This window comes from Stenella coeruleoalba, assembly GCF_951394435.1.
Source record: "Stenella coeruleoalba genome assembly, chromosome: 17".
Lineage (NCBI taxonomy): Eukaryota > Metazoa > Chordata > Mammalia > Artiodactyla > Delphinidae > Stenella > Stenella coeruleoalba.
Genome location: NC_137163.1, coordinates 77,729,599 through 77,744,830, shown reverse-complemented (window position 1 = coordinate 77,744,830; position 15,232 = coordinate 77,729,599). Strand labels below are relative to the sequence as shown.

General features: G+C 43.4%; 1 protein-coding gene across 4 annotated transcripts in view; it reads right to left on the bottom strand.

Annotated features, from left to right (window-relative positions):
• OPRK1 (opioid receptor kappa 1) overlaps positions 1-15,232 on the bottom strand; it is a 65,534-nt gene that overhangs the window by 16,810 nt on the left and 33,492 nt on the right. For 3 of the 4 annotated variants that reach the window (XR_013824559.1, XM_079901675.1, XM_079901673.1), the window contains exon 2: positions 4,071-4,423. Coding sequence is in view for 3 of the 4 variants with exons in the window: in XM_079901673.1 (XP_079757799.1) it covers positions 4,071-4,423 (353 nt within the window). In the remaining variant the exon portion in view is untranslated. Of the gene's footprint in view, positions 1-4,070; positions 4,424-8,441; positions 9,470-15,232 lie in introns of those variants that run through there. The other variant, XM_079901674.1, reaches the window with a different exon arrangement.

Below are 15,232 nucleotides of genomic sequence, written 5' to 3'. Positions count from 1 at the left end.
AACTCCCACTGGGGGCCCGCTTACCCCTCCCAGGCTCCCTTTTCCCCAGGCATCAGCCACTGAGCACGGAGCAGGCTAAACTCTCTTTGTCCTGATTCTTCTTTAGATAAAAGAATCATGAACAATACTAAGTTGTAATTTTTAGAATGAAAATATTTTCTTCTGACACTGGAAAATCCGCTTCGAAAATAGTATAAGAATATTTTTCAAATAATGAAAGAGCTCTAATAGTAGTGTTTTCTAAAACATCTTCATGTGCCCTTAATCGTATATCCCTTAGTAAAACAAGATCTTAGAATTTCGATTAGACATACTTTAAGACACAGAGAGTATAATCATTTTGGCCAATTAATAGAGATGACTATCTTAGAGTCATTTTCTATCAACTAAATACCATATCAAACCTTTCAATAGTAAATGAAAGCTCCCAGAAGAACTTGTAATTTTTGATTCCCTAAAAAAGCCATTGTCCAAAGTACCATCACTAGGAAGACTCCAAGAAACAAACAAGGATCTCTCTTATTTTTGGCTTTAGTGTTTATGGAAATAAGACCAAAGTCATTTTTTAAAAATCATCACTATCACCATAGAAGAAATGCATTCATTCAACACCTTTTTAGGGTGGCACGTTGCTACCTGGCTTCCTTGAAGGTTGTTTCTTTCCTGCTTAACTTCTGTGTGTTCCAACAGTGCCTCCTTCTGGCCTCCATCTGGCCTCAGCGTAGACGTCACCTTAGAGACATTTATACAGAGGCTGACCCATGTGAACAGACCTCTTCCCTGCAATTCATATTTTCTATATATTATACTTATTCTACTTTTATCGTTGTAATAATAACAGAAGCTAGACAGAAACCAGACAGAAGCTCTTCAGTAATAATGTGTTGCCTTTCCTAACGTTTCTCTCTCCATCCAGAATGTAAACTACCTGAGGGCAGGTAACAATCCACCTTGAATAATATTCAGTCCCTGCCACATAGGGAGGCAGGAATACATGGTGTTTGAGGAGAATAATTTGCTAAATAAACAAATTAATACCACAAGGAAACCCTTGAATGAACATATGGACTCAGTACAGTAGTTACTGTGGAAGAGTAACCTGTTAAGATAAGCAAGGCAACGTAAGGGCTGACGTTTATGATTTGGAGACATCTTTTAGCTCTGAGGGTCAGCTTCCTCTCGCATGTAGTAGGAGCTCAAAAAACGTTTAATGAATGGGTGAAATAATCAACTGCAAGACTTTTACAAGACTTTGGGAAACATCCAGTGATAGAGTCGTAAATATCGTCGGGAACGTCCATGAAGCTGAACTGGTACCTACAAGGGGAAAGGAGAGTACGGAGGCGACCACCAAGGAGATCCAAGTCCAAGCACCCATTCTTATTAAATGTTTGATTTCAAGAAAACAGAGTGCATCTTTATCTTTAAAGATATATCTAGGCTGAAAGTGAAGGGACAGAAAAAGATATTCACTGAAAATGGAAACCAAAAGAGAGGAGAGGAGTAGCTAGCTATACTTACCTCAGACAAAACAGCCTTCAAGTTAAAAACTGTCACAAGAGGCGATTTTATATAACAATAAAAGGGTCAATTCATCAAGAGGATAAACAATTGTAAATATATATGCACCCAACACCGGAGCACCTAAATATAAAAAGTATATATAAACGGAACTGAAGGGAGGCATAGACAGCGATACAATAATAGTAGGGGACTACAATATCCCACTTTCAACAATGGGTAGATTAACCACATAGAAAATCAGTAAAGAAATGGCAGACTTGAACTCAACAAATATACACAAAACATTTCACTCAAGAGCAGCAGAACAGGGGCTTCCCTGGTGGTGCAGTGGTTAAGAATCCGCCTGCCAATGCAGGGGACATGGGTTCGAGCCCTGGTCCGGGAAGATCCCACATGCCACGGAGCAGCTAGGCCCGTGCGCCACAACTGCTGAGCCTGCGCTCTAGAGCCCACGAGCCACAACTACTGAGCCCGCGAGCCACAACTACTGAGCCAGTGCGCCTAGAGCTGTGCTCCGCAACAAGAGAAGCCACCGCAATGAGAAGCCACGCACCACAACGAAGAGCAGCCCCCACTCGCCACAACTAGAGAAAGCCCGCACGCAGCAACGAAGACCCAATGCAGCCAAAAAAAAAAAAAAAAATGCCAATGCCAATCAGCTCTGATACAGTGTGTGGAGATCACCTAAAGTACTCTTCTTGGTCACCCAGGAGTCTTGACATGCAGTGTGAAGCATGCTAGCCGGTCTGGAGACAATCTTTCATCACATAAACAACGCATGCTTCACAAAATAAAAGACACACGGAAAGGATGGAGCCCTCCTACAAGACTACTCTTCTCTCATTTCTCCCTCTATTAGTTTTGCCACACAAACTAATCTTCTGCTGACACTGGGGACTCTTTTCTGCCGTTGCATCTGCACTCGTCCATCTCCAGCACCTCCTTCCTGGAAAACCCACATCTATCTTCATTTCCTTTCAAAAACCTAACTGAAATCCATTTCTTCTAGAATGTCATTTTCTGACAATGATTACAGGCGTTGTGGTTAAGTCGACAAGTATAACTATTTACAAGTAGAACTGTAAAAATCAATTCTTTGTTTGCCCTGGGAAAAAATCACCCATCTTCTTATGTTACTTAGCCCATCGTTCTCACCCTCCCAGTGCACGTGCAGCATCTGCTCTTGAATCTAAGTTATTACGCACCAACCCCTAGGGCTCAGAAGAGTTTCCTGCAATTTTATTTCATGTGTTGTGTGTATGAAGAAACAAAATCCTGAGTGTAGTTGATCATATTTTAAAGTGCTTCTCTGGTAAAGTTTGGCTTTTCTTAAAATTTACCAAGTATTATAGCTTGACACTTGCAGTGCTTATGCTGTAAACTCATTTTGTAGTTTAAGAGGAAAAAGATTATGCTTCATTTAAAAATGTGTACCATGCAGGATAAGCTATGATTTCAGCACCTGCCTTTTCACGGCGACCTGTACTCACAGGTGTCGTGAGCCCGCAAAATAAACTGGAGCATTCAGACAACTGCTGAAGCGATAAACAGCATTTATAAAGTCCAGAGTGATCATTCTGCTCCCCCACCCCAGTGAATTTCTATTAAGACCAAAGATATTTTCACAGCTTTACCTTCTACAAGTAAAGCTAAGCTCCTAGAGCGGTAGTTCTCACCTTGGTTACAGGTCAGAGTCACCTGGGGAGATCTTAAACATCTTGACACCCAAACTGTGCCTCAGGTCAATTAAACCGGACCCTCCGGAGTGGGACCAGGCAGCAGTATTGTCTAACGTACCCAGGTGATTCCAACACACGTCCCAGGGTCAGGACCACTGTCCTAGAAATACAGGAAAAACATCAAATGTCCTGTTTGCATGGGGTAGAAAGTAACGAGTCCAAAATCTGATGGTTTTGCTTCTTTGTACTACCATCCATCTGTGAACCTAATTTTGAATGGCCTACGCCCACATGAAGCTGCCACGATAGTGGCCCGGAGGTTAACCCCTAGGGAAAAAGAGTAAACAGCCAGCACGACTCTAATGACTCAGGGTGCTTTTGGGGAGGAAGGAGCGGAGCAAGGAGGTGTATCTTAGAATTGCCAGGACGCAACAAATTGTATTTTAAAAACCCACATGACTGTGGTTCCTTATTTCATCCCCACCCCTCCAGATTCCAGTAAGCGCTTTCTGAATAGGGGATAGGTTGGGTGCCTGTGTTGCGGTCATGCCATTAACCCATCCTATGTTTAGATGTGGAAAGGAACACAAAACTGTTTTATTTCTCATCTTCCGTGGATTTAGCATTATATTTCCGTTGGCATTTGGCTTTTCTTCTAGCTATGTGGCCTACTCACTCCCACATTAAGAGTTTGTGTAATTAGAAGTTATATTCTAAAAAATGAAACGATTTAACCAAATCACTTTGCTGAACACCTGAAACTGACACAACATTGTAAATCAACTCTACTTCAATAAAAAATTATTTGTTTTATGAACAATGATAAAATCAACAATTTTTAAATGAAATTTAAAAAGTCGCCCTTACCTTCCCTGACTCTGGTTCCTCCAAGGACTATGGCAGAGATGCCAACAGATGAAGACAGGATCCAAATACAGATGTTGATGACCTTTGCCTTCAGGGGCGTGCGGAAGTCGAGAGCCTTGACTGGGTGGCACACAGCGATGTACCGGTCCACACTCATCATGGTCAAGGTGAAGATGCTGGTGAACATGTTGTAGTAGTCGATGGAGATGACGATCTTGCACAGCACGTCCCCAAAGGGCCAGGAGTTCATCAGATAGACCGTGCTCTGGAAGGGCATGGTCGTGGTAACCAAAGCATCTGCTAAAGCCAGGTTAAATATATAGATGTTGGTTGCCGTCTTCATCTTTGTGTATCTAAGAGACAAGAAACAAGATTATTTCTCTCCATCTTCCTGTCATACCCATGATGTAAATGTGCCGCTGGGTTTTTGAGTTCGTTTTTCATTCACTTATTCTTTACGTATTTATCATCTAACATGTAAAAGGACTGTTCTAGACATTAGGGGTAGTAGAAAAATGGGCAAACATTTCTGACTTTATTTAGCTTTTATTCTAGTGCTTTGTTCCAAAATCTATTTAATTTTAAAAGGGTAAAGAAACGAGTATAGACAGACAGATGAGCATGCATACAGATCTTTTCAGCAGCCTTGCGTGTGATACAGGTCTTTATTTTGTGACTGACAATTCATTTTAATCCTACCCAGAACTGCTTGGCTTTGTTCATTTTTTAATGCTTTATTTCGTTTCACTGTGTGAAGCAAGATAAAACGTACCCAACTCTTCCTCGAGGAAGGTTTACCCAACTTTACTTTGAGAAATCACTCTTTGTAATTATGTCTTTTAAAATGGTTTTTAGTTTTAAATACATTCAATTTCAATGACTACAACACAACTAAGCGTTGATTTTTGTCTACCAGTGTCCCACTAGCTTCTCATTTTAAATGCACTATGTAAAAAAAGCAGGCTGAGTTCTTCCCTTGTACACGGTGTAGCATAAAACATAATCTGGTACGGTCGGTGAGAAAGAAATCTGTTTTCCTTTACTTTCATCTTGAGAGGTTTATAAAGCACACAATGTGTTTCATTTTCCAATTGAGGGAACAAAGAATTTCAAAATAGGTCAGAAATATTGCCTTTCAGCCCAAATTATTTCTTTCAGTTTTAACATGAAGCTTAGAACAATTCCATTTTCTACTAAAACTGAATTAAGAAGATTAAGAAGATTGTTTTACTCAGAGAACGCTTCCTTAGAGACCTGCAGGGCATGAAATGCACCAAAGTACAGCAGCGGGTTTTCTGAGGCCAAATGCTAAAATATGTTGGGAAAATCCACGTATTAATTACTTTCTACACACCTCACATTTGTGGACCTAACCGCAATTAATTCAGCCAGGTCCCATGTACCTACAAGGAGCCAGACATCAATGTTAGGGCCTTGATTTTAATTAAAAAGCTTCTTTGTAAGGAGCCAATTACGGAAAGCGACTTCTACTTTGGCTGTAAAGTCAGTATCAGTGGTATTGATTGATCACTGTGTCCGTGCTGCTCAACCCACAAATGTCCACGTGACACTTCCGTGACAGGTGGTGACACAACAGCTCTGTCTCCCCTTTTGTAGGCCCTGCGGTCTGATGCGGAGTCAGACAGTCCTGAGCCTGAACTCAGTGTACGACTTTTCTGAGTTTCAGGTCCCATGAAACAAGGACAATAAAACCGAACTGACAGGACACGACATAAAGGCAGGAGACAACCTGACTCAAAATACCCGACACACAGGATCACACTGCACTCAGGGTCCCACCCCGGCACCAGTCTCCTTGCCTGCTTCCTCTTCCTGCCTGTGCTTGGATGAAAGCATTGTGAACACCTGTACCCAAGTCAGTACCTCTTGGCCTCCGTTTTGATGCTCTGTTAACTAAAGAGTGCCTTAATCTGGAGAGCGAGGAGTTTATTCTAAAGTATGTTTTGCTTTTACATTTTTTACTCAAATATTATTAAATGGCCCGTAAGTTTTAGAAAGCGATTGAATGTATACGCCCAAGACTCCGGGCACAGGCTTTTAAAGGCACAGATAGCTAAGCCAGTGCACTTCCTGAGACAGAGACAAGTGTTTCTTTTTTTTTAAACCATTTTTTAAATTGAAGTATAGTTAATTTACAATATTGTCTTGGTTTCAGGTGTACAGCAAAGTGATTCAGTTACACCTATATATCAATACACATACATGTATTCTTTTTCAGATTCTTTGCCATTATAGGTTATTACAAAATATTGAGTATAGTTCTCTGTGCTCTACAGTAGGTCCTTGTTGATTACCTATTTTATATACAGTACTGTGTATCTGTTAATCCCAAACTCTTAATTTATCCCTCCTCCCACTTCCCCTTTGGTAACCATACATTTATTTTCTATGTCTGTGACTCTGTTTCTGTTTTGTAAATAAGTTCATTTACATCATTTTTTTAGATTCCACATATAAGTGATATCATATGATATACGTCTTTCTCTTTCTGACTTACTCTGCTTAGTATGATAATCTCTAGGTCCATCCTAGAGATTACACAAGCCCCCTTGTCACCATCCTGCTGCCACTCTTATTATGCTGTTAGCGTCACCGTTCATCACCCACTGCAGTCCTAGTAACTGTTACAATCCTGCAAGATACAGCAGCCCCACTTCCTCTGAAGAGGAAGCAGCCTTAGAGATGACTCTCAGTGCTTCTCGGAATCCATCCCTAATAAGTAAAGGAATTCAGGACCATAGTCCAAAGTTTCTTAAGGAGTCAGAAATTTTATGAGAGGACTAACGGGATTCTGTGAATCCTGCTACTTCCAGCAGCCAAAGGGTTGAAGAACATTCTGATCAGTGTGGTTTAGTGTGCATGATGAGGGCAGAAAACATGTGACAGGATGAAACGGGGCCTGGTCCAGGGAATGCAAATATAAAATATTAACATCTCACCCCTCGATGGACAAATGCCGTCAGCACGTTACGGTGTTTCAGGTTCTCCATAAGCAATACCCATTTTTTTTCAGGTGAGGAAACTCAGCAAAGAGGTAGTAAGTGATTTCCTCAAATTTGAGAGACAGTGGGAATTAAAATCTGAGCCTTCCGAGTAGTCGTCAAACTACTGCTCCAACATCATGAAAAAACAAACACCCTACTGGCCATTTTTCTGAAGAGACTCCTTTAATACAGCAAATAGCTAACGGCCGATAGAAAGCTCCTGAAGAAACACTGGTCTGGCGAAAAAAACGAGCGTGACCAAAGGCTCCCGCCCCACGGGAACCTGGCCACTACCCCACAAGCCTGGAGCCGCACCACGAGTCTGAAGGCCCCAAATGCCAGACTCAGGAGGAGGACAGCTCTACAGCACCTGGGAAGATGCAGTCCTTTTTGACCAGCGGTGGGAGAACAGCACAGTGAGAGATGGGTTTCGGCACTCTTTTCCCTGCATGATTTATTCATCCTCCTGGGCATGCTTTCCAGATACACAGCATTCTAGATTTTATGTTTAAAATAACCAGACATGATGGCTGTACTGATGTGAATTCTCAGGAGAACTTATTTGAAAACATAGTAAGTTTGCTTCATTAAATTCTCCAGATATTTCCGGTTCATCTCAATGAAATGAATGTGCTATACATCCTTTTAGATTATTTACTACTGAAATTATGGTTCTTTACTCAAGGGCAGTAGCTTATTAATTTTTTTTTAAAGAAGGGAAATTCAGCCATGGTTTCTCCAGTGATCTGACTTTGAAATTGCCTCAATCTATAGTATTTTAAAGGAGTCATATTCACGTAGGTATCAGGTCCCTGATACTCTCCTACCTGCAAAGAGCAAAAGCTTTCATGAGAACAGAGGAGTGGGGCGTGTCTCCCATTCCTGCCTCTTGTGACTGCAGGTACCAGGATGCTAGTGATGGACAGCCAGAAGGGCGGGCAGGCATCTCACTGGGTGCTGCAGGAGAAGGGGAGGAAGGCCGATGCAGAAGCAATGCTTTCACTGCAATAGCCAGGGCCCCAGAAACTACTCATCCTCCCTGCACTCACGGCCCTGAGACCCAGAAGAAATGTTCTAGTGCGTTCGGTGGTGCACGCTGGGCGAGTGTTTATCACGCCCAGCCACACCTGGTAGAAAACTACAAATCTCAAGTGACTGACATGCTGCTTCCTAGTGTACAACTATCTGGATACCTAGAAGAACATAGAATTCTTAAGTGATTTTTCCGTTTTTATACAGAAAACTGACCTAGCTAAGGTGAACCACAGGGTGCCACAGAGAGGTGACAGTAGGTGGAAAGCAACACAGTAAAGCAGAGACAGTTTAGAGTTGCGTTGTGAGGTTAAGAGTTAATACTCGACAGAACCTTGGAAAATCGCTCCTATTGCCACAGCCGATCGTTAAAGCCTCAATAACTCCAGCCGTTCTTAGTCTGAAGGCTGCCCCGCTCAACTGCAGACCAGTTCCTTTGGGGTATCTCAGTTCATCACGTTTTATGCTTTTCTCATTTTTCATTTAAATTCTGACTTGCTTGGCCAGTGGAGTGGGTTAAAAAAAAAAAAAAAAACAAGACATAAGCCTTTTATAATATTAGCTTCACTCCTAAAACCTATTCTTCTTACGTTAGTCTTCCTTATCTAAGACAAAAGCCAGCATCCTCTCCAAAGAAAGAAACAAACAAAAAACGATTGGCTGATTTTCTGTCAAGGAATAAATGAATGTTATTCTGAAACTATCTTTTGTTAACACGGTATCTTGTTAAGCCTGTAAAACTTGCACCACTGAAACCATGTTAAGGCAAATCTTAGAAAGGAAACCGTCCTGCGCACGTAGAATTTTAGGGTTTTAGCTGAGCACAGAGCACCCCGTCACCCTCCCACCTTCAACCGCCAACCCCCGGTAGCGACAATTGAGTGTGTCCACAGGTTAACCTGGAGTAAGGGAGATGCCTGCTGCCCAGCCCTCCCGAAGACACTGCTGGCTGCCCCAGAGACACAGCTGGAGACACGGTCAATGGAGAGGTGCTAGCTTCTCCCAGCGAGAAGTCAGTGCCTCCTGAAACTAACTCTAAGACAGGCACTGGGAAAACCTGTAAAGGCAACACAGTCCAAAAGGGATTCTGAAGACTACAGTTTTGCCCAAGTCTGTTAAAGCTTAAGAGCTCTATACCTGATCACCACCTTGTTTTTTTTTTTTTTCTTTCTTTCCTTTTCTTTTTTCCTGTTTTTTTTTCTTCCTCCCTTCCTTCCTCCCTCCCTCCCTCTCTCTCTCTCTCTCTTTCTTTCTTTCTTTCTTAGCAGTCATTTAGTCTCTGCTCTCTGAAACAGCTCCATGAGGATTTGGACGTCTGCGATGTCCCACAGCAAAGAAAATAATTCCATTTAGCTAATCCATATAAACAGTGGCAGTGAAGCCAATTGTCTCTTTTAAGAGCTTATCAAACAATAAAATTACTTCCAGAAATTCATGATAGGCTCTTCTGAAAATAATTTCTGAAGTTATTTTACTATGCTTGCTTTAATGGAAATGTTGGGTGTTGATTCAAAGAGAGGATTCGGGATAAATTACAACATATTTTTTTAAACCAAAGCCTAAGGTAAGACTGCTGTTGGATAGCCACACCCCTCTGCCTTTCCTCTCACACCTCCCTAGGTGTCCCTTGGTGACACTATCTAAGGTCGGCTCCCTTGACATTTTTTTTTTTTTTTTTTTGCGGTACATGGACCTGTCACTGTTGTGGCCTCTCCCGTTGCGGAGAACAGGCTCCGGACACGCAGGCTCAGCGGCCATGGCTCACGGGCCCAGCTGCTCCACGGCACGTGGGATCTTCCTGGACTGGGGCACGAACCCGTGTCCCCTGCATCAGCAGGCGGACTCTCAACCACTGGGCCACCAGGGAAGCCCACCCTTGACATTTGACAGAACCTGGAATACCTTGCACATACAACTGCAGTGATTACAAGCAACACTTGCGGGAGGGGGGGCTAGGACACCTGTCGTGGAAAGAGGCAGGCAGTGTAGCAGACACTCTGACTGGCTCACCCCATCCCCCCTTCCATACTTCCCCAAAGTGGTTATACCACACAGTTTTGGCGGGACGGGCATAAGCTCAAGCACGGGGTCCCCACTGACTCAGAGGTGGCCTGAGTGAGTCAGATGTTCTCAGCAGAGTGGAGCGTGGGACTTCTGTCATGCCTGGGGAAGAAACACCCTGCCCCCTAATTTATGAGCCAGAGAACAGGTACCTTCGTGAGGAACAACTCCATGCCCAGCAAGCTTGGGGGCGTTAGCTGCCTTTGGAGAAGAAATCTGAGATCAGGAAATGGAACGATTTCCAGAGGATTTCTGTGGTTCTGTTGTTTTCTAAGCCCCTTACAAAGTTACCTGTTTCGGCAAATTCCAACACCGCCCAAGATGAATGATAGGGAAGCCAAAGTCTTCTACTCCAAGGGCAAAGTCAGCAGAATGATGACCCCTAGAGGTCTTTATTATGGTAGCAAAGTATTAATGAAAACTAATGAGAAAAGGAAAAGGCAAAACCTAAGACCAAGCACCAGATAATTTTCCGATTTCTGTTATTTTTTTCCTAATAATTTTTCCTTGCGTATCCTTACACTCAATCTAAAAAGAAACATACCTTTATAAGAGTAAAGCTTTTCTTTAAATTAAACAAAAGAAAAAATATATGTACGTAACTTCATAAAGACTGAAGCTTGAAGTGTCTTCTTAAAGAGAACAGGAAATGGAGAAGCGGTGTTTAGAGCTGAATTGTGTCCCTCCAATTCATATGTTCAAGTTCTACCCCCCAGTACTTCAGAATGTGACTGTGTTTAAAAGTAAGGTCTTTAGGGCTTCCCTGGTGGCGCAGTGGTTGAGACTCCACCTGCCAATGCAGGGGATACGGGTTCGTGCCCCGGTCCGGGAAGATCTCACATGCCACGGAGCGCCTGGGCCCGTGAGCCATGGCCGCTGAACCTGCGTGTCTGGAGCCTGTGCTCCACAATGGGAGAGGCCACACTAGTGAGAGGCCCACGTAGCGCAAAAAAAAAAAAAAAAAAAAAAAAAAGTAAGGTCTTTAAAGAGAGGAAATGAGGTAAAATGGGGTCATTAGAGTAGGTGCTAATCCAACATGACTGGTGTCCTTATAACAAGAGGACGTTAGGACACAGAGAGTAGGGATGTCGTCTACACAGACGACCGTGTGAGGACACAGGGAGAAGGCAGCCGTCTGCAAGCCAAGGAGAGAGGCCTCAGGAGAAACCAAACCTGCCAACACCTTGATCTTGAACTTCCAGCTTCTAGAACTGTGAGAAAACACATTTTTGTTGTTTAAGCCACCTGGTCTGTGGTACTTTGTTACGGCAGCCCTAGCAAACTAATACAGGCAGATGTCTAGAAGTCTGAGCTACCTGTGAGATAATCGCATAGAGCCATCCAGAAGGAGGCCAGCTGACTCTGCAGCTGGGGATGAATAAGTGGGAGAGAGATACACAGACTCAGGACTGGTCAGAATTTCCCTGACAGTTACAGCCACAAGCATGGATGACACCACTAAGAGTGACGGTCAGTTTGACAGGCCATCTTGGCCAGGCTACAGTCTCTGAATATTCAGGCACTTACCAAGGTGCGGCTGTGAAGGTGTTTTGTAGATGTGGTTAAAGTCCATAATCAGTTGACCTTAAGCAAAGAAGATGACCCTAGATGATCTGGTGGCCCTGGTCCAATCAGTTGAAAGGCCTTAACTACAGGGCTGCGGCTTCCCTGAGAAAGAAGAGATTCTGCCTGGGGAGGGCAGCCTGCCTCTCCCGATGCCTGCGCTCGGGGCTGCAGACCCGCCTAGCCAGCCCCGCAATCGCGTACGCCAATTCCTTGGAATAAACCCTCAACACACACATCCCCTACTGGTTCTGCTCCTCTGGCTGAATCCTGACTAATACGGAGGGTGTGCAAAGTGAGGACAAAGAGAGCTGAGAATGCTCTGGAAAAGAGGAGCATTTAGGGAACGTCAGGGAAGAGGGGGCTGTGATGGAGGCTGAGGAGAAACCCAGCGGATGTGGAAGGAAGTCAAGGAGAAGGTGAGACTGGTCCAGCATGCCAAATCCCCAGGGGAGTCAAGGGACAGCCAGGCCGAAACAAGCATCCGGACTGTGGGAGCTTCAGCTCCGGGAGAGGAGTGTCACATCACAGGCACCCCCAAGGTGTTGGTAGGACCCAAGGACGTGGATCAAGGGCTGAGGTAAGAACATCCTACGCCAGGACCACAAACCCCAAAGCCTGGAGAGGGAGGCTGGAGCGCTTAAATTTTAAGGTTTTCAAAGTGAAAGGTTAAAGTACCCTACCATTAGGCAATTATAGCAGTTGCTACACATTAAATGATGAAAATCCTTGAAATCCTAGATTATCTTCACAAGATACTGGACAGCATTCCAGGTGTTCAAGGTGGGAAAAGCTATGTGTAAGGCAAGTCTAAAAACAGTCAAAGCTTTTTCCACAACCCTCACTTTCTCCCCAGGTCTGAGCTGGCCATCCCAGACCTGCACCTGCCCTGCCATCCAAGCGTCCAAATTCCATCTCCAGAGTGACTTCCTAGAGAACTCAACCAGGACTCTTTTGCATGTACAATATTTCAAAATGACGTCCTTGTCGACACAGAGAGGGGGAAGGGTAAGCTGAGACGAAGTGAGAGAGTGGCACTGACATATACACACTACCAAATGTAAGGTAGATAGCTAGTGGGAAGCAGCCGCGTAGCACAGGGAGATCAGCTCGGTGCTTTGTGACCACCTAGAGGGGTGGGATAGGGAAGGTGGGAGGGAGACGCAAGAGGGAGGGGATATGGGGATGTATGTATACATATAGCTGATTCACTTCGTTATACGGCAGAAACTAACACACCATTGTAAAGCAATTATACTCCAATAAAGACGTTAAAAAAATAATGTAATGTCCCTCTCAAAAGTGATCCCCCATCTTTTCAGGCGATGCTGGTCAGCCCTCAACGTCAATCACCAAAGCTGCACTTGAATTCCACACTCTGGCTCTGCTCTGAGTTCTGATGAGCAAACCACCGCCTGCTGCAAACCATCTTCAGCCCTTTTCTCTCCTGAGCAAAATAAACCCAAGTCCATCAAGTTTCCTTCTGAGGTTTCATTTTTCAATTCTTTGACCCTGTATCAGCTTGAACAAAATGCTCCGTAACGCTCTCAGCCATGGATTTAAGCCAAGTATTGTTTCAGTAGGTTGGCTTTCCAGGGTGAGAAGAGAACTCTTCCCTCTTCATTTACTATCAAGTGGGGTGGGAGGAAGGATGATGTTATGTGAACTCTCTAACTCCTATTGTATTTTTAGCTGAATTTATCCCCTTCACACAAATTTTAATCTTGGATATCTTTGGAATAGATATATTCAATTTATAATTATACTTTTTTATATTTATCATTAAAAATCCTAGTCAATCTACAATGATTCTTTCTTTCTGACATGTCTAATGCTCCCCGTGGAGTTCCCTTTGCATATATTTTAAGATTCTTTATTCTTTTTAATCCTAGACTGCAGGGCTATATAAAAAGTTGTAGAGCAACTAAGAAGCCCTTCTCAAACTCAGAACTTCAAGTTCTCATTCAAGTGACAATAAGATGTATCTGTCTCACTCAAGCACTTAAATATGACGAGAAGGAACAGAGTGGGTTTGTTTTTAGTATCCTCTTTTCATGTAACAATGTTTTATTATAAGACAACAGCCGCTGTAGCAAAGATCTTCTAAAAAATTTAATTATAGTCTAGAATACAGCTGTCTTTTCTTTTCTTTTGGTTACTATAATCTTCCCTCCAATGGAGAGCAGCCCTAAAATTACTAATGACTTAGGAAAACAATGTGTTTTTAAAATATTCCTCCTTCTGTATCTTGTACTCATCACTGATAGAAATCCTGTAAAATGCAATAAGCAATTATGAAAAGCAAGGTTACCAAGCTAGAGACGCTAATTGTAGGTGAAAAGAGCTTTATAATATGTAATCGGAAGCTTAAATGATGGTTTTCAGTTCCAGAGCACAGATGAGGATAAAAGACCCGACATTTCCGAGAGAGAGAGAGAGAGAGAGAGAGAGAGAGAGAGAGAGAGAGAGAGAGAGAGAGAGAGAGAGAGAGAGAGAGAGAGAGAGAGAAGGGAGGCAGGGGGAGGGGGAAGGAAGGGAGAGGGAGGGGGAGGGAGGGGGAGGGAGGGAAAGAGGGGGAGGGAGGGAGGGAGAGAGAGAGAGACAGAGAGAAAGCGGTGTTTGAAACATTCATGCTACTGCAGGTATTGTTCTTAAAGTTCGTAATAAAGAGATATTAGTTCTTCACCCTTTCAATGTCCCTAAACAGCGTGACTTGCAGCCTTCCTTTACTTCACAGGAACTTCTCAAAGGAATCTCAGCTTTGTAGTCACTCTCAAAGGTGCAACTGCAGAGCATTAAGTCTGCCAGAAAGGGAAACTTCTCAAAGAGAATCCAGACAATGTTAGGATTTTTTTTTTCTCTTGTTTCCTATGTTGCAAGAGGCCAAAAGAGAAATCACTTCACTTACCAGAAAATTTACATATACGTGGATATCTGGATATTTATTACTGGAAGTTGACATCAATCTATCCACAAAAGAACAATAAAATCAAACCTTCAGTTCTCACCGTGGAAGATAAAAAGCAAAGCAATTTTTGGAAACCTCCAGCAGCTGTACGTTAACAGATAAATATTAGGGGGTTTATGTACAAAGGTCACTGGTATTCTAAACAAATAAGACGGCGTATCAGTACTAACAAGGCTCACGTATGGATACCAACCACCCTCAACAGTATGCGGGCTTTGCTTCATAAACCATAACACCAGTCTGACGAGCCACAGGAAATTCTTCAGTGCATTAGGTGGGCATGAATTTTATCTAAAGAAACATTTGCAAAGGGCAAAATGAAGTGCTCCAAACGGGCGCAGGGGCAACCAGGCAAAAGGCCAGGCAAATGGACCAGTTTCCCTCCCACGAGACACTGACCTTGCCCCTTGCAGGGACACCCCCTGCACTCTCCCTGTCCGTAGGGTTTTCAGTAGGGGTTTGGGGGGGGTCAGGGAGGGTCACTCCTAAATCCTCAAGACACCTCCGGCTGCTCGGCTTCGCCCTCTGTGAAC